This window comes from Mixophyes fleayi, chromosome 5 (genome assembly GCF_038048845.1).
Source record: "Mixophyes fleayi isolate aMixFle1 chromosome 5, aMixFle1.hap1, whole genome shotgun sequence".
NCBI classification, from domain to species: domain Eukaryota; kingdom Metazoa; phylum Chordata; class Amphibia; order Anura; family Limnodynastidae; genus Mixophyes; species Mixophyes fleayi.
This window is the reverse complement of record NC_134406.1, coordinates 194,514,581-194,541,515: the sequence shown is the minus strand read 5'-3', so window position 1 is coordinate 194,541,515 and position 26,935 is coordinate 194,514,581. Positions and strand designations below refer to the sequence as shown.

The 26,935-nt window shown below is 40.1% G+C and overlaps 1 protein-coding gene across 1 annotated transcript in view; it reads left to right on the top strand.

Annotated features, from left to right (window-relative positions):
* ZNF407 (zinc finger protein 407) overlaps nt 1-26,935 on the top strand; it is a 414,057-nt gene that overhangs the window by 46,956 nt on the left and 340,166 nt on the right. The window contains exon 3 of the mRNA XM_075213220.1: nt 11,150-11,264. Coding sequence (XP_075069321.1) covers nt 11,150-11,264 — 115 coding nt within the window. The remainder of the gene's footprint in view (nt 1-11,149; nt 11,265-26,935) is intronic.

Here is a 26,935-nt window from a genome sequence, read left to right as displayed (position 1 = left end):
CACACACAATACACTGGCCCCTCACTCACACACAGTATACTGCCCTCTCACTCACACACAGTATACTGCCCTCTCACTCACACACAGTATGCTACACACACACACACACACACACACACACACATACATACATACATACATACATACATACATACATACATACAATATACACCACACACACTATATTAATATACCCCCCCAGCCGCACTTACCTTTCTTAATCCACGCTGCACGCTCTGCAGTCTTCAGACATGGGAAGGCTCCTATCACGTGGTGCGCGTTCCATGTCACGCAAGAGCTCACAGTGATAGGCGGAATGTTTGGCTTGTCACTGAGTGGGAGGGGTGACGGATCGAAGGATCCGCATGCCAGGAGACACCGGCCCAAACACACTTTTTCTGACCTTGGTTACTCTTAGGATAGGTTACTTAGTTCCTTTTCTCTATTGTCTACAGTACCTCTGTGGAGCTTGTGCAGGAAAAATGTAAATATAAACTGAAGATTCGTGTATGTGCAGCTTGTGCTGGCAGTTTACCGAAAGATTGTACTGATCCGTTGTGTGTATCATGCACCCCAGAAATGGTAGAGGAGCCTGGTCCCCCTGAACAATTAAAGCAATTCTTTTCATGGATGGTTAAAACGATGCAAGAGTTTCAGGCCCCAGAACAGAGAACAATAAATGACAGGATCCCTATAGCAGAAGATATGAAATGAGGCCAGGGCCGTCCTCTGAAACATTCAGTTCTCAGGAATGGGATTCAGAGTCAGATAGTGAGGATGAAGTGAAAGAGGATCCCAGGATGTTTAATTTGGATACTATGAATGTTATACTTGGGTATTGAAGACGCATAAGGTGGTTAAAGACTCGATTGCTAAAGAATGTCAGGCCTTAGACAAGAGTCATCCTAATATGGGAATACTGAATCGTATATACCCTTTTCAGGATGAAGATGTGCTGAAATGGTGTTCTGTGCCTAAGGTGGATTCAGCCATAGCTGGCTTATCCTCAAAGACCACTCTCCTGTGGGATGATGGGGGTCCATTAATGGATGCTATGGATAGGAGAATGGAGACTTCCTTCAGGAAATTACACATCTCCTCAGGCATAACTCTAAAGTCTGGGATAGCCATGGCTTCGGTATCTAGAGCCCTGAGGCTGTGGGCCAGTACTCTACATACAGACATTGAGGATAAGATAAACAGGTTGTATCTTCTTAAATCCTTAGGAAATCAATGCTTTTCTGCATAACCTCTGTGTGAAGCTTTGTTGGATACGATTGTTAGTTCTTCCAGGAGCATGGCCTCGGCGTTTGTAGCAAGAAGGGCGCTCTGGCTACGTCTGTGGGTGGCAGATCTTTAATCCAGGAGCCGTCTGACAACGCTTCCGTATGAAGGCAGTTTCTTGTTTGGTGAAAAACGGGATAATCTAATGCAGAGGCTTGCAAGTGGCAATGCCAATCATCTACCACAGGACAGAAAGGTGAGACGTTTTCTCTCATTCTCCAAAACAACAGTTCAAGGAGGCCTGTGCCTGTGCCAATTTTCCAGGCATCAGGATAATATGACAAGAAAGTCCTTTCGGCCCTTCAGACCAAAAAGGGGGAAACAAGGACAGCAAGGATCCAATGACTATCTACAGATCCAGTCTCCACTAGCTCCATTGGGCGGCAGGATATCATGCTTTGCAAAAGTTTGGATTCAGACCACACAAGACGAGCGGGTCCAGGAGATATTTACCAAGGGCTATGCCATAGAATTCCATACCTACCATGTAGGAAACAAGTTTATTCAGACAATAAGTCCTTTGTCCTTCCTAGAACAGCAGGCATTGCAGGAAAGCCTAAGAGGCTTGGTGAAAACAAAAGCTATCGTACCAGTACCGTCAAGTTAGGAAAACATGGGGTTCTATTCCAGGCTATTCCTCGTCCAGAAACCATCAGGTGCCTTCAGGATAGTGCTAGATTTAAAGGCTCTCAACTGCTATGTGCGAGCAAGACATTTCCGGATGGAATCTGTCACCACACTTCTCAAGGCGGTGGAAATAGACTTAAAAGATGCATATTTCCATATTCCAATCACACTTCATCACCAGCAGTTTCAGAGATTTTGCATTCAAGGGCGTCACTTCCAGTTCACTTGTCTCCCGTTTGGCCGTTCCATGTTTCCAAGAACATTCACCAAGGTCCTTATAATTCTCATAGCGGCACTCAGAGAAAGAGGAGTGACTTTGTGGCCGTATCTGGACGATATTCTAATTTCGGCAAAGTTCGAAGGAGCAGCCTTGGAGGGTACAGCCCAAGTAATCCAGTTTCTGCAACAGCACGGTTGGTTGGTCAATGTATCAAAAAGCCATCTGACACTGTCACAACAGCTTGTGTTTCTAGGAGTGCAAATAAATACAAGAACAGACAAAGTCTGCCTCTCTCAAGAAAGGACAGACAAAATCCAGTAGCGCACCAAGTTCAAATTCAACCTCGTGTGTCAGTACGAACATGTCTATGCCTCCTAGAAATGTTTTCCTCAACAATAGGAATCCTCCCGTGGGCAAGATGGCATATGAGAGATCTTCAAGCAGACCTCTTTGCTCAATAGAATCATACAGTGGGGTCTCTAGGCTCCAAAGTCAACCTCTCAAGACCGGCAAGACTGTCCTTATGTTGGTGGCAGCTTCCAGGCCTGAGAAAGCAAGGTGTGACACTCTCGGAACCAGACTGGTGTGCCCTTACCACAGATGCCAGTTCAGTAGGCTGGGGTGCTCACATGCAAGCTATGGTCACGCAGGGCACTTGGCGAGACGAAGAGAGATTTTTTTCAGGGAAACATCTTGAAGATGAGAGCAGTCTGGCGTGTGATCCAGTACTTCCAACCGAACTAAGCATATACGAGTGTTCTCAGACAACAGGACTGTGGTAGCCTTCATAAACAAGCAAGGTGGTACCAAGAGCAGGGCAATGTTGGCCGAAATAACCGCATTAATGGAATAGGCAGAGGTGAACCTGAAATCTCTCTCAGCCCTTCACGTAGCAGGCAAAGACAACGTAGTGGCGGACTACTTAAGCAGACACCAAGTCCACCCAGGAGAGGGGAACTGCACAAAGAAGTTTTTTTCAACTTATACAACGCAGATTTGGAACGCCACAGATAGACCTGATGGCCACAGGAAGCAATGCCAAGGTACCCCTCTTCTACTCCCGTCACAGAAACAACAGGGCCCTAGGGATAGACACCCTGTCAATGAAGTGAAACTTCAAGCTGGGGTATGTGTTTCCCCCCTTTCCAGTCACCCCTCAGGTACTCGGGAAAATAAGGAAAGAGAAGGTGGAGGTGATAGCAGTCCTCCCAGCATGGCCAAGGTCACCCTGGTTCGCTGCAGCACAGAGAATGTTGCTGGAACATCCATGGGCGTTACCGGTCAGGCCAGACCTCATACATCAGGGTCCAGTTTTACATCCAAATCCAAACTCCCTGAGTTTGATGGCGTGGAAACTGAGAGGCAATTACTGAAATCCAAAGGGGTCTCAGATGAAGTAATAGGCATTTTAATTCTGGCCAGGAAAAATAATTCCTCTATGATTTATTACAGAATTTTGAAAAATGAATTTGTTGGGCAAGGGACATGGTGAGGGATTCCATGTCTGCAGTGTGCTGGATGTGTTAGAGTTTCTCAAAGATGGTTTTGTTAAAGGACTAGCACCCGCCACGTTAAAAGGTCTAAGTATCTGCTCCTAGCATCCTTCTTGATATCAAGTTATCATCTCAAGGTCTCGTCTTCCAGTTTTTTCAGGCACTGAAGAGGTTACGACGAGACTGAAACCATTCTTTGCCCCTTGGGACCTTTAATATTGTCTTGGATGCCTTAACAGCTTATCCTTTTGAACCCTTGCAAGACATATCTCTCAGGTGGCAGACTCTGAAGGTGCTCTTCTGGTGGCAATCCCTTCGGCTCGTTGAATAGGGGTCATACATGCGTTATGGTGTGAAGAATCCTTCCTGAATATCTGTGAAGATAATGTAATTTACAGGACAAATCCGGAGTATCTACCCAAGGTTGTATCTTCCTTCCACATCAATCAAGAATTGATTCTGCCATCTCTCTACCCTCATCCCACTAATAGTGATGAAACATATCTCCATACTCTATATGTGCTGAGAGCTATATCTGCTTACATTATCAAGACAAAAAATCTTAGGAAGACAAAGCAACTATTTGTACTTCCTGAAGGTCCTCGCAAGGGACATGCTCCATCCAAACACACATTGGCAAAGTGGATCAGAGAAGTGATTGCACAGGCTTACAGGAGGAAAAGGAAGTGAAGTACCTAAGATACTGAAGGCACAATTAACTAGGGCAGTAGCGACCTCCTGGGCACATAGAACCCATGCATCGGCAAACGGCATCTGTAAGGTAGCATTATCTTCTTGATGTTTCAGTCTCTAAGGAGACACAGTTTGGTAGAAAGATTCTCCAGCAAGCGCTGTGAATAAATTTTCTGTTTGACCTTATTAAGGTGTTCATTTATTGCCCTCCCGATTATGGTACTGCTTTGGTATATCCCATTGTAAGGGCTGCCATGGAGCAGGGAAAGGAAAATTGAGAATTATACTCACCGTTAATTTCCTTTCCTTGAAATACTCAATGGCAGCCCTATATTTTCCCACCCTTCTTCTGACAGTTATGTTATAGGAAGGCTTGGGAAGTTACGAAAGACAATGAGGAAGAGGAGGAGCTACCTTAAATAGGAGCCAGGTGGGACAAAAATCTTCCTGTCTACACTAGCTGATTAGGGATTAACCCATTGTAAGGGCTGCCATGGAGAATTTCAAGGAAAGGAAATTAACGGTGAGTATAATTCTCATTTTTGGTGATAACACTTACTGAGAAAAAATTGGAAAAGGCGTAGTATCAAAATACTTGGGATCTTTCTCTTCCCTCTTTAATGATGTTGAATATTCCTCCCAGGTAAAATTAGATAGAGACAGATATGAGCATGATGTTAAAGAATCCCTGGGGTTCCTGTACAGTTTCTGCTCCTCTGGTTCTTTTAGATGGTATTAGTGGGGTCCTTCCTGTTCCAGAATTCACAGCCCTTTCCAACCAACGCGTTTCATCCTCATAACACAGGTCATTTTGAAGGATCAAGGATCCTTCAATAATCGTCCTTCAACTTTGTATTCTGCAATCTTGTCCATGGGTCAATACCTACAGCATGGCATCAGAGGAAAACAATATGGTTGGTTTATACTCTTCAGAGATAACCAGTGATAGATGTATAGAACTGATTGTGTGAAACCATCCTGTTACGAAAAAAAATGGCACAATTACCAAGGGACTCTGGTGCAATAGAAGGTGTGTGTTATGCTGCTGGCCTGATCACCAACCCACAGAACTAGATGACTGAGATCTTCGCCTATAGCAGCCGCCTTTCCCTTAGAGCTTGATGCGCTCACCGGTACTCGGATGCCCCCAAGACTTAGCTCCAATTGTAGTGTGGGTTGGTAATGCAGGACCACAGCGGCGGGCCAGGAGACTGGCAGAAGGCAGCGGGTAGTCAAAACGATGGCCAAGGTCAAGGGTCACAGGCAAGCAGGGTAATCGATAAACACGCCAGGGGTCGGGGTCACAGGCACGGTAGCAAAGTCCAAGGCACAGGCAAGAAGTGTCAGAGTCACGAGCAAAATAGGCAGAGGTCATACACTGGAGGTCAAACAGAGTATCCACAGAGCAGAGTAAGGAAACGGGAGCAGGTCAGCAGACTAGGATAGACACGCTATAACCGGCAGTGAGGCTTCAGACCTCACTGCCTTATATACTACTGGCCACCAATCAGAGCCTAGCTCTGAACCCATCCACAGCCCCCTGTGTAAATGTCACAAATTAATTGGCCCACAGGCTAGTAACATCCTGCGCGCGCACCTGGCCTCCCTATCTTGCCAGGGCGCGGCGCCGGGGAGACTTCAGCTTCTGACTGTTGCCTTGGCAACGGTCGGGTCTTGGATGGAAATGACGTCCCGGTCGTCAAGGTGACGGCCGGGACGCCAGAGGGCACAGGGAGCGAGCCGCGGCTCGTAACAGTGTGTATTAGTGAAAGATGTTTGCATCTGTTCTTTGATCATCAGCACAATATTGTTTGCTGGTGCTTGTAACATGGGCTGCATTCCAAATTGTTATACTGTCGGCCACTAATATAAAATAGGTTAGTGATCTGTAGTCTACACATTTATATAACCTATGTGCACTATTGCCTAAACTGAAAAAAATAGGTTTTAAGTATCTTAACGTGGCATATTTCACTGCATCCAAAGAGGAGGGATTTAAAAGTTATCCCTGAGAAACACGGTCCATATACTGTGTGTCAATGAAAAATTTTCACCCTGTGAGAGTCTGGCACTTGTGTCCGTTAATTTGGATGTGATGAGAATTGTGAATTAGAAATGTATGTGATTGCCGGACCAGAGAATTTGTAGTTTTTGGTATAAGAAAGGCATTTGATGGGATTAATGGGGATGCCTATGCTAGGACTTACTCCTTACATTAGGTAATACTATAACCGCTGAATGAGTCAGGGCGGGTCACTGGGGTATTCGTGTTTAAAGCATACTTGCCAACTCTTTCAGAGACTCCCGAATTTCTGGTAGGTCTCCTGACTCTCGGTAGAGTAGGGCATCCTCCCGCACCTGCCCACTTCCAAGTGAAATGTGCAGAATTAGAGCCACAATGACACGATTCTCATCATTACGTCAAAGGGGCAGGGCCAAAAAATGAAGCAATTCATCAAGCACCACCCCCTTTACCCATACCCCCTCGGGAACTCCCAGAGGGGCACTACAATGAAGTTGGCAAGTATGATTAAAAATGAAAACTGTCAGAAGACTGTACTAAAGATAGCACTGCATGGCTCTGATGCCTGTCCAATCAGGTGCCACCTTCACTCCATTTCTTCTTGATGTGGATTTCTTGCATATTCTACTCCTGTTTTGTCTCATTTAATCCATGCATTAATTTTAGCATGGCTAATCAACTCTAAAATGTGAGAAATATACTTCCAGGTAAAATAATAAACATCACATGAATTAATCTGTCAGTTTGATTTCTATGGTTTTGCTAAATCATTTGTTTATTTAATAATGGTAGTAAGTCCTGAAGCCACACTGCAGTTTTCGCAGTCTCCTTGTATGTCTACAAAGATATTCCTTGTCCATTTTCATATGATTTGCATTAGCCCTTTTTACGCAGCGCAATGACAATTTAGAATGTCACTAAATTAATGATTAATTTGGTTTTATCTGCATCATTTAAATAAACTGTGGTTTCTCTGTGTGATTGATGGGATTTGATTGCTGTTAGCTGCAGTCTCAACCTGCTTTTGACATTTAAACATATAAAGCTGACTAGATATAACCATTCAGGTGCTAAATATATTTTACATCTACTTCTGCTGGAAATGGAAGTATTAAGAGATCTAGCCTCATTGTCATTGAACTGTGAAATATTCAACCTTGCCTGCTCGTGCTTAGTACTGTTGACTTTTTTATTTCTTTTAGAAGATTAAAATTAAATGGTTCATTTTTTCGTCAGCTTTTGGGAATTATATTGAAATTTAAGACTCTCAAATTTCACTGAGAATTTCAGCAAACCATTTTTGGACAATAGTCTTATTTCCAAGGGCACAGCACGAAGTGCCATTGATCAAGTCTGATAGAGGGTAAACTCCGTCTTATCAAAGCCCTTGATGTATACTTATTAGAGGTCCTATATTTCAAAGGTGGATTCCATGAAGTGAATGGAGCATAAGCTAAACATAATATGGAGCATACATAACTATATTGAAATAATATTTAACAGCTTGACACATTGTTCTGGGAATGGATTATTATACTAAAGGTGAATACATTTCTTTTGTGCTTTTTTTCCCCCCCCATTACTGTTGTTGAAAGTGCTCTAGCGATCAGCAAATATAATCATATTTTGCAAACCACAGGAACTTTGACCTATCAAACTTGTACAGGTTGTTGATCCATTGCCCTTTTTACCTCCACTGTGCTGTAAAATAACCGGTTAATCACACCGCTTCCATCTTGTTTCATATATCTGCTCAGTGCAAGGCATCCAATAATAAAGTTTGTGCTTGAAATAAATAATAGCCAAAATGTCAATACTTCTAGTTTCCAGAATAATCATAAATTTCGGGCTATAAAACAGTCGTAAAGGCATAATATTTTATCCACAGTATATTCACACATTGCATGTCATTACAATAGCAGAGTGATGAATCACCCCTGCTGTGTGACAGGAAAAATCTGAAATAACCATACCGATGTGGAATATTGAGTTGGAACAACGCTTGAGAATTGCACAGAAATTCTTTAACTTGTTTCCTTACTAGGAAGTTGACATTACTATCTTGCATTTGTAGTTATTATAGCTTGTGTTTATTAGGTATATTTGTGTCAATGTGTATCTTTCTCAGGTTCAGATATTAGTGAAGAAGGTAAAACCTGCTCAGAGCAATACAGTGATAAGATGTAGTAGTATGTTTTTATTTGTTTTTATTTGTTATATACACAAGCATAGCTGGTTTTATAAATAAGCTGTGCTATATACACACAACTTTACATAAGTGAAACAAAACAAGACCACATCATGTTCACAAAGCAGTCAATGTCTGAAATTTAAATGAAACAACTGTAGATATACTTGTTTCTATAAACTTGCATACATCAAGCAGGACAGAACAACCTTCCATGGTAGAGGTCTTGATAATACAATGTGGTAATGTGAATAAGTAAAAGGCATGCATGGTATGTAAACTAATGGATATATATACATTTTTGTCAAATAAAGTATTTTGTGTAGCAGGCCAATGTCCAACATAAAAGCCCTATGCCATGGTTATACACAGCCACTTACAGTTCCAAGGTCTTCATACCATGCTGTGCCCCGTATGTCAGGCTTATCCCCACTAGTCTTCTGTGCGCACACAATTTTGTGCCCAACATAAGCCTCACATAGATCTCTCTCAGATTGAATCTGCTGAAACTGCCAAGTCCCCAACTAACCTCTTCATCTAAGTTTGAATCCATGGTAAAGACATTACATTTAGATTTGGAATATTTCTCTGCATTCCTGTTCCTGTTTTACCATTATGTTTCATATTATTAGCATATAGAATACTCTGTACTTTGTAATACCTACCTACCACTAAAATCATGATTAACTATCAGAAATCTATGGAATGATGTCTCAAATAACATTTCAAAGATTGCTTTAAACTGGTTGATACGAGAAACATTGTACTTCATCTTTGTAATTTGGGGTTTAACTTAATATTTCTAGTGTCTTACTTTGTTAATTGTAATTGCTGAGTATTTAGGGACTGATTTCATTAAGGAATGCAAAGTGAACCCAATTTGCGTTTCTTTTAATTGAGCGGAAATGGAATAAAGTACAAGCAGGATACACACAATGCATGTGTACAGATATAGCCCCATCAGAACACACAGATAAAATAAATTATTAAATACATTAACACCTGTTAATGTAATTATTCCTGAAATTACATTGAAGAAAAAAATGTTTTAAGTTTTGTTTTTTGTTTTTTACTATGAATTAAATTTGTCATAATGTTCTTAATGCCTACTGTACATAAAATGTATTTTTACAGTTGCTCTCAATTGTAAAGCTATGTTGCAGCAAACATACGCGATATTCATCACTATCACTTGCTTACCCCTGCCCTGGTGCTTGGGTGATTCGGCTAAAAATCACGTACCTCAGAGGTGCCCAGAGCTTGAATGAACGGATATGCTTGCGCTTGACCTTGGCGCCCTTACTGTACATTGCCTACGTGCATACACCCCTTTCCCTTCTCCATTCCGCCCTTGAAATCGTAGGCTGTCGGAAGTGTAATTCGAAGATAAATTGCATGCACTTGTCTTTACTGGTGTATATTCTGTTTCTGAGCAAGCACGGAGCAATTTTTGTGCAAAATATGGCACGTATCCACATTTACGTTCCTTAATGAATCAGGCTCATAGTGGTTTTTTTTTGTAGTTCTGCAATGTCTTTTTCCTGACTGAATATTGCTGAATAAAAAAGTATAGTTACTGTGTATATAGGTCTCCTATGTCTCTACAAGAGTCTTGCACAGCAGTGAAGTCTTTACATAAACTTGCCACAGATGATTTAAAAATTGAGGTGTGTTTGTTAACATCACTGTGCAGGTTAAAAAGCTTTGTAATCACCATTTTATTTTCTTAGTTTGTATCTTTAGGCTGCTATTAATGATTTGAAATTCTGCAGGTTTCACATTGTCATGTGTCTACCATGGCAACCACAGTCACATACAACTTGATGTATTGAGCTTTTGGAATACCCCTCTGAACTCTGTGTGCACTGTAAAATCCCTCTCCTTCTACTCCATTTGCCTTCACATGACATGCTGAGAACTGTGTATGTGTGTGTCTGACAAGCAACCTAGTCTCCATTCCACGTAGATTTTGAAAAGAATATAATTTGTTGGTAGACAGGTAAGAAAAATAACAGAAAATAAAATCAAATTCATGTTATTAAAGGGTACTTAAGTTTCTGATTAAAGAATAAACCTTTTAACATTGTTAAAAGTTTAGATTGAGGAGTCTTTACATGCAGCACTTACATTACAAATTTCACATATGAAATTTAGAATAATCCCATGCCACATAATAAACAGCAGTTTGGCACATATAGTTCTGCGGATTTAGATTCTAGGCAGCACGGTGGATAGTGGTTAGCACTTCCGCCTCACAACACTGGGGTCATGAATTTGATTCCCGACCATAGCCTTATCTGTGTGGAGTTTGTATGTTCTCTCTGTGATTGCGTGGGTTTCCACTGGGTGCTCCGGTTTCCTCCCACACTCCAAAAACCTACTGGTAGGTTAATTGGTTGCTTTTAAACTGACCTTAGTCTCCCTTGGTCAGTGTGTGTATGGTCTGAAATTTAGACTGTAAGATCCAATGGGGCAGGAACTGATGTAAGAGAGTTCTCTGTACAGTGCTGCGGAATTAGTGGCGCTATATAAATAGCTGATGATACTTGCATAGTTGAAAATATATCCACATATTTCGGTTGAATGCACATTTATTTGTATTATTTTTGCTACCTCCATAGGATCAAAGCCATTTAAGTGCAAAATATGCCACTTTGCTGCAGCTCAACTTGGAGACGCTAGAAACCATGTGAAGAGACACATTGGCATGAGAGAATACAAGTGTCATGTTTGTGGGTGAGTAAATGACTTGTACTGCTAATGTAGATCACTCTGAAACACACAGGCTAGGAAATGTACATTCCGTCATAATCCAAGTCAGTGCTCACAATGGCTAACATTATGCATGCATACCCGACTTTTCATTGTTATGGTAAATTCCTTAAATACAGTTATGACATTTCTCTCCCACTCCTAATCCAGCACTGTGGATGAGCAATTGTATGGGTCTACAAGGTCAACCTGAACCTGTAATCTGTAAATTGCCTAAATTATAGGATGTTCATTCCAATTGCCAGAGAACTATAAATTCCTTTTAAATACATCAGATACAAAACTTGCAAGGCTGAGTTTTAGTTGAGGTGCTGTTGTTTTCAACATTATTCAAATGGTGGGGGTTTACTTCTTAATCATCTAATGTAAAGCTTGCAATTTGTGTATACAAGCTTAGATTTATATTAATTTTTTATTCCACGCTTGTGTCTTGTGTCTCTTTCTAAAGTGTGATTTTCAGTGTTATCCTTCACAATGTTGCATTTTATAGAAGGCACCAAAAAGACGTAACATAGAACTCTATAATTTCAAATACATTTTGTATAGGTTTTATAATGCCATGGTGTCTAAGGTATATCACAGGACACATATATTGGATTTTAATGCAATAGTACTAGTTACAAATTGATGTTCTTATACTAGTAAAATCAACTGATATGTGTCTCATATAAATACGTTACTGAAATCTGTGTAACATTTTTAGCTAATGCAAAATTAGACTCGCACTTAATTGCAGTCAGGACAATGCACAATTGATTGGATTATGCTGAATTTTAACTGTCTGCATTTACCAGCAATACAAATCTGTTGTTGAACTAGAATTTACAGTGTTATGTTCAGCCCTTTATTTTACTATCAAGATGACAGCTCATAGATTTACAATGTGACTTGGGATGTCTTCAAACCAAGCATACAATACACAAACGCATAAGCCATTCATTCGTACTGAGAAGTACGTGTTCATCCTTCTGCACTGTACCTGAGAGCATTTAGATGTCTTCTCTGAGCACCACCTGCATCAGAACCAGACACTGGCCTCCTCCAATTCCTGTGCATAGTTCCTGAACAATAGATTACTTTTGTACAGCATCATAAGGGTTTTCATAGAGGAGCCAGAAAGCCTGTGTCTAGTTATCTGGAAAAGCTCTCCAAACTGTTCCACTAGTGGTAAAGCGACACCACTGACATCTACAGTTATATTATTACATGTAAACACATACTTTTTCTATACCAGTTTAACATAAAAAAGAAAAGCTTTTCACCCCATAAGGGGAGAAAATGTTAAAAATACAGCACACCATTACCATGTAAACTGTATGATGATTCTTTTTAGTGCTATTAGAAATGTTGGGTATCCTGATAAACATTAGTATAAATGCAACTATAGATTTTTGGGGCTGCACAAAACCATGGTTATGTGCATAGATAAAAGTTAGAACAAAATCTAAAATATATTTGTGTTAACTGTGAAAGAAGTTCTTTCATATTAAAATTACTTGTAGAGAAAAAGTGAATATCACTCCAGTCATATGGTTTTGAATTGGTCGAAGACTTGGGGCTAGATTTACTAAGCTGCGGGTTTGAAAAAGTGGGGATGTTGCCTATAGCAACCAATCAGATTCTAGCTGTCATTTTGTAGAAGGTACTAAATAAATGAAAGCTAGAATCTGATTGGTTGCTATAGGCAACATCCCCACTTTTTCAAACCCGCAGCTTAGTAAATCTAGGCCTTGATCTCACTTTCCTTTTTTTTTTTTTTTTTTTTTTTCTAAATTATACAACCAAGTTCTAGCATATTAATTTCTTATTGCTTTACCTCTTATGTATATATGTATGTTTGTTTAATTTTCTATTGTTCCATCTACTGATGCTCTCTTCTTTATATAAATCACTTGATTAATAAAGTAAATAGGCATTTAGTACATAAAATGGAGACATGGGGTTATTTTATTGATCTTTGGCATGCGATAGCTTTACACACACATCTTCACATGGAGACTTGTGTATTTATTCAGGGGCAAACATTCTCCCCAGCAGTGTAGGCCACCATCTGCTATGTTAGTGCATTGGAAAGGACAATGCCATTTCATCGTTAGGGGTGCAATGATAAAAACAGGTCTGTGACTGAAGAACTGAGCAGTTTGCTTGCTTTGGACTAATAGTTACCTGTCGTGATTTCACAACAACAGGTTTATGCTGACAGACTGAGCAGATGTTTCTCCTTTCTTTCTTCTGTTTCTATTATATCAATGTCGCTAAGCTGGTGGATAATTAAATAACATGTTGCCAATGTTAGTGGTGTTATCTTACATTGGTTAAAACCAAATACGGATCTATTAAAAACTTCTTTTACTGCTGCTTTTTTTTCCCAAAACCTCCAGATGAATTCTCACATCTGCATTACAGCTCACAAGAACAAATACAGAGACGGTCCACCCTTGTAAACAAATGCTTAGGATTTAGATGTATGCACATCTCAGGAGCTGGGTAGCTGACATACCTACAAATGTAATGTCTGTGCATTGCTTTTTCATGTAACTTCTAGAGGACTATGGGTACACCTTTTTCCCATCTTGTTAAAATAGGACTATCTGGTTTATCTTAGTCAGACATATGTCCTCCATCCTTTGTTAGTAAAGCATGAATCATTGGGGCTGTTCCTAAGTGATTAAGGTTTGCAGTACTTAGTATTTCAGTAATGTATAAATATTGAATTGGTATTAGGTAAGTCCACCAGGACTGGGTTATTGAATGTGCAAACCTGAGAGGTCACATATTCAAGAATGGATTGATTGTAAGGTTAAGGGTGTGGGAGTTTAGTAGGAAAGCCCCAGCAATGGAAGTAATGTTAAGAATGGCTATTGGATTAGAATTAGCATAGTGTGTCGCTACATTAACATTACTGACAATGTCAATTCATTATCATTGATGGCTAAATAATCTTAAAAATGCTCAGCGGACCTATTAGTTCCTGAGCATGAGCAGCTCATTCTGCATTTCTTCATTAGTTTTAATTGCTATAAATTTTACCTTTTTTAAAATCCTGCTTTATAAGGTGAAACAATGTTTCAGCAACATTAATTCTGTAATTTTGTCACAAACAGAAGGTTCTACACTATGTTTTTTGTAAGCTGAAGGTAATATAATGAGTACTAGGTATGAAAGAAATTCAGGGAATTACTGAAATGACAATTTTCTGCTCACACATTGCCCCTTTTCCTAGTATTAGAACTGTATTACACCTCTACAATAAAAGGCCCATCACATACTGTGCATGATGGACAAGAAGGACAGCTGAATGTTTGTAGTCACTGTCACAATGTGGGAACTCTAAGCTTATTCATATAATTCAATTTCCTTTTCAATATTTTGCTTAAAGCACTGGTTTACACCAGTAGTCCACAAAAAATCTCATTGTAACGTCCATAAGATTCATATGGATATCTATGGCTTTCACTTTGGAAATCTTAAAGGATGACTCCTTTCAGCGTGTTCACGAGTTGCATTGTGATAGCAGTGTTCCTGAAGTTTGTGTGCATGAATTATCACCAGACAATATGTGTTTGATGCAGTAGGTATAGGGGTCAGTGATCCCTGGGGCCAACTTTATTTTCAATGTGGTTTATAAAAGTTCATCCCACATTTCCAACACAATGTATCTTTGTGATCAGAGGTGCTTTGCACCTTTTGAGCTAGTCCAAACTTGTGATGATACCTTTTTAAATTGGGTCACTCATGTGAATTATATATACTTTAAGGGAAAGGGACTGTATAGGACTGTCAGTTGTAGTGGAATATATATACTATTATATACATTATAAAGGAAATCCTTTGGACAAGATATGTTTTAAATGGTAAATTTCCCTTAATTAAGGACACCCCAAAAAGTAACTGAAACATGTAAACTGCTCCTACTGCTTCTGGTTTGAGTGGACATATACGTACTTTGCTCACAGACTAGTGAAGGATCTAGAAAAAAATCTATACATTTCAGATTAATGTTAAATAACTAAACTTTCTTTTTTTTTTTTAGTTGACGAGACAGTCATTAGATTTGCTAGTTTTCCAAGAAATGTCCTACAGCAGTGATGGGCAATCTGATATTATTATTATTATCATTTATTTGTTAGGCGCCACAAGATTTCAGCAGCGCCGTACACAGTACAAACAGAAGACTATACAGGGTGAAACAGTACAGAACAATAAACAAAAATACCAATACTTCAGAAACTCCAGGCAGGCTGCTGCAATAAGCATGGAGCCGAAGAACAGGTGAGGAGACAGGAGGGAAGAGGGCCCTGCTCATGTGAGCTTACATCCTAAAGGAGGGTAGACCGAACCAGGCACAAGGGGAGCCAGAAGAGAGAAGGGGGAGCGAGTGGAGGAGGTGAAGTGGTTAAGTAGATGGTTGGTAGGCTTTGCGAAAGAGGTGAGTTTTCAGTGCACGTTTGAAGCAGCACAGAGTAGGAGAGAGACGGATGGAGCGAGGGAGGTCGTTCCAGTGAAGGGGGGCTGCACGGGAAAAGTCTTGGATTCTGGAGTGTGAAGAAGTGATAAGAGAGGAGGAGAGGCGGCGATCATTGGCTGAGCGCAGGCAGCGGGCAGGAGTGTGTATGGAGAGGAGGTTAGAGATGTAGGGGGCAGTAGAGTGGGAGAGAGCATTGTATGTGGTGGTGAGGAATTTGAAGAGGATTCTATAGGGGAAGCGAAGCCAGTGTAGGGCGAGGCAGAGGAGGAGCGGCGTGAGAGGAAGATGAGTCTTGCAGCCTCGTTGAGTATAGAGCGGAGGGGGGAGAGAAGGGAGTGGTGGGGGAGGCCAGTGAGGAGAAGGTTGCAATAATCCAGGCGGGAGATGATGAGTGGATGATGGTTTTGGTGGCATCCTGAGAGAGGAAGGGACGGATGCGGGCAATGTTGCGTAGTTGGAAGCGTCAGGACTGGGCAAGGGAAAGAATGTCGGGGGCAAAAGAGAGAGAGGAGTCAAGGGTGACGCCTAGGCAGCGGAGTTGGGTGGTGGTGTTGTTGACGACAATAGAGAGGTCGTGATGGGATGGGAGTCTGGGCGGAGGAAAGACAATGAGTTCCGTTTTGGAGATATTGATTTTAAGAAATTGCGCAGACATCCAGGAGGAGATGGCGGAGAGGCAGTCGGATACCCGAGAGAGGAGGGTGGAGGAAAGATCGGGAGAAGAGATGTAGAATTGAATGTCATCAGCATACAGGTGATACTGAAGACCAAAGGAGGAGATGAGAGCACCAAGTGAGGAAGTATAGAGCGAGAAGAGTAAAGGGCCGAGGACAGAGCCCTGCGGGACTCCTACAGGGAGAGGGTAGGGGGAGGAGGAAGAACCAGACGTGGATACAGAGAAGGAGCGGTTAGCAAGGTATGAGGTGAACCAGGCAAGGACAGAACCAGAGAGGCCAAGAGACAGAAGGGTTTGCAGCAGGAGGGGGTGGTCCATGGTGTCAAAGGCTGCGGAGAGGTCAAGGAGAATAAGTAGGGAGAAGTGACCCTTGGACTTTGCCGATAGGAGATCATTAGTAACCTTGGCCAGGGCAGTTTCAGTGGAGTGGAGGGGACGGTAGCCAGATTGGAGAGGGTCAAGGAGGGAATAGTCGGAGAGGTGTCTGGCGAGGCGGCTGCAGACAATCCGCTCGAGTAATTTGGAGGCATAGGGGGAGTAGTGAGATAGGGCGATAGTTAGCAAGAGAGGTGGGGTCGAGATTGGGTTTTTTGAGGATAGGAGAGATAAGAGCGTGTTTAAAAGAGGAGGGGACTGTACCAGAGCAAAGAGATAAGTTGAAGAGGTGAGCGAGGTAAGAACAGGCAGTGGAAGAGAGGGAGCGAAGGAGGTGAGAGGGGATGGGGTCGAGAGGACAGGTAGAGGGTGGGGAGGAGAGAATAAGGGAGCGGACTTCACCTGTAGTGGGGCAAAAGGAGCACCAGAGTTGGTTGTTGGGGGGAGGTGAGGCAATGATGGTGGCGGTGGAAGGGGAGGAGGATATGTTCAGTCTGATGGCCTCAATTTTGGATGAGAAAAAGGTGGCGAAGTCAGAAGCAGTGAGGGAAGACGGGACAGAGGGGGGGGAGAGAGTAGGGAGTTAAAGGTGGCAAAGAGGCGGCGGGGATGGGAGGACTGAGGAAAAAAAGGGACTTGAAGAAGGTTTGTTTAGCGAGGGAGAGGGCAGAGCAGAAAGAGGAGAGGATGAATTTAAAGTGAAGGAAGTCAGCTAGGGAACAAGATTTTCTCCAGAGGCGTTCGGCAGTGCGAGAGCGCTGGCGAACGCACTGCCGATGGGGGTGATACACCGGATGGGGGGTATCTTATAACGGTAGTGACAACACCGGCTGTAAAGAGTCCGTCATGATATCCACGACAGGCTGATAACACTGACAGGTTGAAAACGACACTTGAAACAGCTCTGATGAAGGAACATCCCGGCAGGCTGCAATGATGTCAGGTTCAAGTTTCCCAAGTTTCCCACTGTCAGTCTGGCTGTTAAGGTGGTAATTTAAGGAAACGCTGTCGGTACACTGTTGTAGGCTTTGTAAAGAGCAATGTACAGCCGGCATCTCCTTAAATTAGCAGTGAATGACAGTGGGGAACTTGAAACTGATGATGTTGTAGCCTGCCGGGATGTTCCTTCATCTGAGCTGTTTCAAGTGTCGTTTTCAACCTGTCAGTGTTATCAGCCTCTCATGGGTTACACCTTCGGTGTAATCATGACGGCCTCTTCACAATCGGTGTTGTCACTATCGTTATGCTAACTACCACTAGATACACCTCGGTGGCTGCCTTTCAAAGAGCTGCACATTACCCTTAATCTCTGTAATAAGTTAAATTAATACATCAAATCAAAGAAATATACACTTATCTGTAATAACATATCAGCAGGCATTCTCTACAAGTGTTTCAAGCTATAACAAACAAATCTGATGGCAAAGCAGGAGGGAGCTAGGAGCTGCAGGTGAAGTCTCGGAGGGCCACCAGTTAACCACCACTGTCCTACTGTCAAGGGCAATTTCAAGTACAACCTTGATTGGTATCTCCACTCAATAATTTTGTTCTTTAAACAGATTGTGTGGTTAAAAGGGGTTACATATTCTACTCTTCTTACTCAGAGGTCCTCTTCAGCAGCTTTCAGGTGTCCCCACAGGGTTGTCAAACAGGAGGGGGCGTGACAACCAGAGACTGGCTGCAAGCTGTATTCTAAGATGCCTCCAACACTCGGTGTGCGTTTATTCTGTCCTGTGGTAGCTTCACACTCGCACTGTGTAAGTTTTGGAATTAAATCTTTTCATATTTTCTTTCAGTATACTCTCTTCCTTTATTGCAACAAATTGGTTTCCTAGTTCCAATGTTATTAAACATCATTATATGCAATTATATCCTGGATACAAGCGTTATCACTGTTTCTTCCTAAGAAGCTCAAATTGATAAAGCAAAGGCCTTATTGAAGAGGGCAAACAAAGGTATTATTTTCCTTTTGCTGAATTTTGTGTAACTAAATCGGGTGGTGTACATAATTGCGATGACAGAAACACAGACAAGATTGATAGCGACCTGAAAATGGCGATAATTGTAATATAGACATGTAGAAAATACAGACGAAGTAAAATACTTACAGATAAGATTTCCAGCAAGCTTGCTATAAAATTTGGCAGCACAACAACCCGTCACTGTGAAGGACATCACTTAAAACAGCCACTGTTACATTGGTGCTACTAAGGGGGCAATGCAAGGACCGGCACCTGTACAATGTTTTTTACTAAGGCATTTTATTTTACTTGGTCTGTTTTCTACATATCTATGACCATTTTCAGTCGCTATCATTCTTGTCTGTGTTTCTGTCATTGCTATTATGACTACCACCCACTAAACCGTCAAAATAACTTTCTGATTCATGGCTTATGTGACTGATACCCATTAAATAAAATAATTTGTGTATGGATATTTTTAAATTGGTAAACTTACATTTTAGGTTGAGCTATTGGCAACCTATAGTGGTTTCAATTGTCAATTTTCCATCTCACTGTTGCAGCTGTAGATTGCAGTAATTTGTCATGGGCCTCTGCCCCTTTCATTTCTAAAGGTACCCATACATAGGCAAATCTGGTTGGTTGAACAAAGACCAGAGTAGTCAATATGTGTGGCAAAACCAAAAAGATGGGGAAAGATACTGTGGGGCACAATGAGTGCAGTTGGACAGTGACCACACGCACTGTCTGAATGCATCTTTTGACAGTCCTAGTCAACATCTGAGCAATCCTGGACAGATCTTATTCAAGATAGGTAGTCCTTTTAGGCCCATATGCACTGTGACTTATGGCCAATTTGAAAATAATCCAATATTTTAATATTCCCTTAGCAGTGGATACTAAGTGTTCCTTTTATTATTCTTATCATCTTTTATTTATAAGGCGCCATAAACGGTCTGCAGAGCCTTACAATAGTAAACAATAAGCAGACAACAAATGATCAAAAACACATTACACAATACAAAATAATGCAAAGACGAGACATACCGGTTAAACAAAAAATACACAGATAGCGTGGTAATACAGATCAAATTATTATGGGACAATGAGTGAGAGTGATGGTATTGTCCAATGTGAAGTAGGCCTGAGGTACAGAGGGAGATGGAATAGTAGAAGGAGAACACGAGATAGGGGGGTCCTGCTACTGAGAGTAGAGGGAGATCATTTAATTGGTGGGGAGCTGCTCGGGCAAAGATAAGGTCGAAGATGTAGGGGGGGGGATTGGTTGAAAGCTTTTTAGGTGAGTGTGAGTAATTCAAATTTACTTCTGTTGGTTTACGGGGAGCCAATGTAGCCACTGGCAGAGAGAGAGCAGCATAGAGAAATATAAGGCGCAGAGCAGCATTAAGGCCTATCTGACTCCTGTGGAAGTCTGGTAGGCCAGAGAGAAGGAGTTTACAGTAATCAAGGCGAGATATTACAAGGTAGTGAATAAGAGTTTTTTGGTGCCTTCCATGGTAAAAAAAAAAACCTAATTTCTTCTCCAGCTACTGGCTACCCAAAAACAAACACCTGTGGCACTGTTTGTTAGCAATACTCTTCAGCTGCCACAAATACACTTTTCCACACCACACAGCACAACTTGTCCACAAACAGTGACTCAAGTCTACAGAAAGATCTATCTACCTACCTATCTATCCGTTATATTTCAATATAGAGAGGATGTATAAATTCACTTTATAATACTCAGACTGTATGCTGTTAATTTGGATAAAAAGCATCAATATAAGTACAGCCAAACGATTAAATTCCACTATACCCAATTTGTGTCAAAATGGTAAATCTTTGTCTAAGAAATGGTGGCTTATAATGTAGTAACACTACAGTAAGCATAAACTACCTGAGCATATGTCATTTGTAATTTTGTAGAAGATACAGTATGTTATCTTTTATGATACAAAAGAAAATTTGCAAATTATGTTCAGCTTTTTACATAGTAAACATTGCTGGCAATGTGTGCCCTGTTTCCTCCCAGACCATGCTTCAGTTCATGTTAACTTTACATTAAAAAAATCTAAATGCAAAACTTAATATATCCAACAAAACATTTTTGTGGCACCTCCCAGTTTTTGTGCGTTAGAAGGGATCTGTGTGTGGATGATTATAATGTCACTTTCTGACCTTTGCAGCTTGAATAATTGTAAATCATTGCTTCATAACGTGTCAGGGAATGTCTGTACTAGGCAATTAAATGGCAGAATATAATAGACCAAATTATTGCCTGTCATGTTTTCAACAACACAGTTAGTATTTGAGTTACACTTAATCATTACGTGCATTAGCAACTTCATTGGAATCCAGCTTCAGGCTGAGCATGAAATACATTACATTATTTAAACCTCTAATGGTAGAAGTCATTTATTTGTGTTGAAGTGTACAACATGCAGAGTTTCATAAAGCAAGAAACACTTGAGAGCTTAATTTATCCAAATCAAAGTCGAAATGCAGATAAACACAAGCGGCAAAAATTAGTAATTTTTATAGGCTGGAAATATTTAAAAATACATGGTTGTGGGTAATTGTAGACAGCAGGAATAAATGAACGTTTCGGCTGGCTGGATGGACTCAAGCTGTTGTGTGCTTAAATCATCAAAGGCACTGTACTGAGTATTTAACAATTCATAACACACAGGCTAGCTACAAACGGCAAAGCTATTTTATTTGGTGCTGTTGAGCTGAATATTGTGGAAACCTATAAACTTCCATTCCCAGCTTATCAAAGGAAATGCGTTTTTCAGCACATTTTTGATGATTTGTAATTTAAGTAAAAAAGTTGACTTCTTTTAATTAATATCATTTTTTGTATAGCTGCCTATTTTAACTTGCCAACAACATCTGTGTTTTTGTTTTTTGTTTGTAACCCTCAAGCAGCCCTATAAATCGTGCTTTATTATAATATTATAGTGGATGCTATTGGAGCTCTCCTTAGTATTATATTGTTGCTGTTTTACTATAGTTACTGCTCTGGAATTCAACCTGTTTTCAAACAAGCCAACTCTAAAACTGTCCTTATAAATTAGTTCTATTTTATAATGTGCTTCCTTCAATGTACTTATACTGATGGGGCTAATTCAGTTCTGTCCTGTTATTATAGGAATAACGCGGCCTGCGCACTATTACCGTTACTGCGGTAAAAGGGCGCAGTATTACCGTAAGTACGGTAATTTTACCGCTAATTTTTGCTCAGGCCACGAGCAGAAATCCAGGTTAAAATTGCCGTATTAAAGGTAATAGTACTAGCGCCGGGTTAATCCTAAACTAATGTGGCTGAATTGAATCGGCCCCCATATGTCAAGAAACCGAAAGATACTTAAAAGATTGAACCCATAAATGTATATTTATTTATTTGATCGAAAATGTAATAAATTATGTATAATATTACATTTCATGTCTTATTTCATGTCTTATTCACGCATTGCGTTAATGCCAGTTGCATTTCCAATCATGTTGGACATGCGGTGGTAATGAACACTTGCTGTTGGAAGGAATGAGGTACAAGGACACCAGTGCATTCACTCACAAGCAAATGAAGCAACCACCATTAAAAAGTCAGTGCTACAATGCAATGATAGTGGGTGTGGGATCATTGGAAACAATAGATTCTATTCCCATACCCATTTACAAGCATTAAAGTGCGCTATTTAAAAAAAAAAAAAAAAGCATGTATTTTGACTCCAATAGGTAAGGGGCCTTAGGGTGGTGTCACACATGCCGCTGTCGCTCTGCATTAAATACCAGGCTAAAAAGCTCTTCTATTTCTCGTTAATTTATCTGCTGCAGAAGTGCACAATATTTATATTCATATGGACGCGTTTCTTGTTTATATTACTGGTCATTTTAGTTTGATGTTCTTTTATATAGACAGTATAAATTGAAAACTGATCTCATTTCACTTGATAATGCCTGTTGCCATTAGTTTAGCAGTATAAACTTTCATTCTCCAGAGGTTAAAGTATAATTCATGACCTAGTTGATACTAGGAATAATGTGTACCTTGAATTGCAGCACATCTCTCACTAGTAGTTTTATTATGTTTGAGGCAAAGAGAAAAATGTTTTACGGTCAAACTGAAAGCAGCTGATCTGGGAAATGCTAAAAATGTGAAATATTCCTGGTCAAGTGTCCTGGTTATTAGTGCAGTCTTAAAGGCCCTTCTTTTCATGAGAAGTGACTGAAACAAAGAGCTTCATCTTCCTGTGAAATGCAATTGTAAGAAGCCCAGTAGGTGGATTGGCATTACTTTCTCATTTGCCCCCATTGCCCTCTCTGCATAAGTAAACTTTAAAGTGCACCTCACCTCCAAGAAATGTGAGAGCCTTGGAAATGAGCTCGTTCCCACTGGTAAAATTTGTAGTTCAGAACATCTCATTATACTGTACTTTACCTGATCAGATGGCACTTACAATCCTTAGCTTATCTACTTAAGTACCACTTACTTATGTATTTAATTCTCCATTCTGCTGTTACTGTTTTAATTTGTTCACGGTCGTGGTTTTCAAAGGATTCCTTTCTATAGCTTGTATAAATGTATTTATTTTTGTGCTTCTTTACTTATAAATTTTGATATTGCTCACCAAATATGTTTTTTTCCTAATACATATATATATGATTCTTTCCAAAGGCTTATTGTAGCATGAAGCCATATCTGGCACATCCCATTTGACATTACCTAATTATGTCAATTTTTCATCTTATGCCATATACGTTGAAGTAAAATCCTCATGTACACTAATGGCCCCTATGAGAATAGAGCTTTTGGATCAGCTGTTGGAAGCTGGTAGAATTAGGCTGTGCTCTAAAAACTCCATTCAGGCCTTAAACAGGTTTATTACTTGACTCTCAATGTTATGTTTTTAACTTGTGCTCTTTACGGTTTTAAGTCCCTTTATTGTTATAAAGACATAAATTGGGTGATTATCCTGCACAGTGAGAAGGCCAATCTTTTCTTTCTCCGGGTTATTTGTTCCGGTTTTATTTTTTGGCAATGCAATTATGTTTTGCTATGCATTTGCATTAAGGAGACAGCCACACATCTTCAAAATCAAAAGTACCTGGCATTTTATTTACATAGGTCTCATCCACCCCGTCAGTGTAGTATTCAGAAAGTGTTAAGATTGAATGCTTTTCATGGAGCACTGTAATACAGCTGTCTATTTCAAGTCATGAAGCACTCACATGCAGATGCATGTAAGAAGGTGGAGCTATTGCAGTGCAATATGTTGCAGTATCAGATTGAGACTTTAGCCATAAAGGAAGGTGTTCTATATGTCCATCTGACTGCTTGCATGATGGGGTATACCAATTACACGGTTACCATATTCTGCATATGTTTTGTTGTGGATTCTACTTATCTTTGATTATCATACTTACTTATATGTAAGGTCAAAATAGGAATCTTATTTATCATTCAGCATTTCAGATCTATTCAGCTACAGCTAAAAACCTCATATCTATTTTAGACTTGCTTACTCTTTTACCTGCTCCTCACCTTTCCCATCTGCTGCCCATCTTTAAATATGATGCCACTGTGGTGAACTACAATAAGGGCAGAGTGTGTGTGTGTGTGTGTGTGTGTGTGTGTGTGTGTGTGTGTGTGTGTGTGTGTTAATGTATATATGGGTATATAATTATTTATTTATTTTTATTTGTGGTGGGATGATAATATATGGTGGTATGCCATACTGCCACTTCTCAAACTGCTTTCACTGTAAAATCGCCAAATTCAATTCACTTACATTTCTCCATCCTGTCACTTCTAAATTTCCACTGTGGCCGATATAATTACCAGCTATTGGCTCTAAAGAATAAAAAGGGGACTGAGACCTGCCCAGTGCCCATGTCAGTCACACTCTTACCGTCAGAGTATTATATTCTACTGCTCCTTTTTATATTTAATCTCTTACTCCACTGCCAACTCATGTCATGCTCCTAACTCTTGGAAGGCTAGCCCATACTCCTGCAACTAAACCCATCCCTACTTCAAATTGAAGTGGACATTTTCTGTCTTAAATTGGTAGGACTGCTGCAGTCTCTTTATATAGCCATGTCCATACCTTAAACCATTACACTTGCATGTCAAACTTCAGCATTGGTTACCTTGCCTTTTCTTGTGTCGTCCTCACCAATATAGATTGTAAGCTCTTTTTTACACCTATTTGTGTATTGTGTGTTTCTTTTCATTTTGTCAGGCCCTGTATAATGTGCGGCACCATATAAATAAACATATACATAGGTAGATACATGCATACATCCATGAAGAAATATTCTACAGCAACCTAGGAAAGGGCTTTTTACATTGAGTGTAAGAAAAGCATGTTGTATGCAGTTAGGATGTGGTGTGACTTATGTATTGGATATTTAAAAGAATCCTTTGCTCTTTCTCCTTTTTTTTAATAAATGTATACAAAGTTATTACCACCTAAGAAGAGAGGTCAAATGTAATAGAACTAATAATTATATACAGTGTGTCAATTTTTCATTTGTTGATGGAAACAGAGTATTGTTAGAGAAATGTAGTTATAGACCGATCCCTAAATACAGATTATTCTGCCACTTTTTGTATAGCTTATGCACAACTATTTACTGTGTAATAGCAGCAATAGATTATTTCTGTACACTTCACAACACCAAAGAATTAGGCAACTCCACCAGTTTCTCACATTCAGTCTTTATATACCATTATTACCTTTGATTTTCTGTATCTTCTTTATATACTCATGTACAGGATGTCTGCTCATACTTTGTAGCCTTTCCCTACTGCAGTAGGATGTCAGCAAGTAGTGGACCACAGAATCTCTTGTTGTGGTATTAATACTCTGGAAACATGCCAAATGAAGTGGTAGCAAAATTAAATGCATTATAACAATAATTTCTTTCATGACACATGTACAATATATTGTTCAACCTGACTGTCCCTCTCCTAAAACCTCTGCTTTATAAATGGCTTTTTGTTTCCCTATTTAGTAAGCATAACACCCTTCAAATCAAGCCACAAAATAGGCTGTCATCTGTTTTGATCACAACTGTTTACTCCAGCTTTACCAGTGAAAAATGTTATAATGCATGCAACGTGAAGTACATATAAAGTAAGCAGGCTTGTCAACAACAGCTTTCAATTTGTCTTGCAGCAGGAACAAGTAATCCTCCAAAAATATGTTTGGCTGTCATCTCGTATCCTGTTTGCCTAATGCCAGTTTGCAGTATAATTGTATTCCACCCCCTACCCGCCCCACCCCTTGTTCCTTTTCAGCTAGAATCCAATGGACTACATGATGTACATGCATGGTACAGCTGATTAACTGTTAATGCTTATATAGAATAAAGCATTGTTACTGTCCTGAATCAAATAGCGTTAACCCATTCAATGGGCACTTCTTGCCTTCTAGACCAAATACTTGTGCTAGAAATAAGTGTATGTTTTCATATATAATATATATATATATATATATATATATATATAGATATATATATATACACACTCACAGCTGGTCATGTCAGATTAGCTCTAAATAAAGAGAGATACAGGTTCCAATGGTTGATTTGGCCCATTGTACCAGTCAGTGGAGACAGAAGCCAATAACAAAGGTGCTCGTACAAACTATAAATTCTGTCAGACGGTTATTAAAACTGCATTTTTCCAATGACAGGTAGGGGACATATTAATGCGCATTATTCTACAAATGTTGGTTTGACAAGTTAAAAAACAAGTTGATCCATTAACAATTACATAATTGGATACTTTGCTCAACTTAGCCAACTATATTTACTTTTGCTATACCTGGACTACAATAAAAACAAAATGTAAAGATTTAGTTAGTTAGAAAAGCGTGCCTGCAAATTATTGCTAATAGGTAAACTTGTTACATTTTGCTGCAAGCTTGAAATGTTGTTGTTTTTTTATATTGTGCTGTGTAATGTTTTCTTTAAGTGATTTGGTTTTCAGGTACAGGTCATTCCTCGTAAGACAAATTGGTTATGTGTATCTCACATTTGGGTCCCAAATGTATAAAGACACACTGGTGATTTTTTTTTTTTTGATCAGTTTCTTTTTATATTAGACGCAATGGACTCACTTCTGGGACAGTTGTGTTTTTGT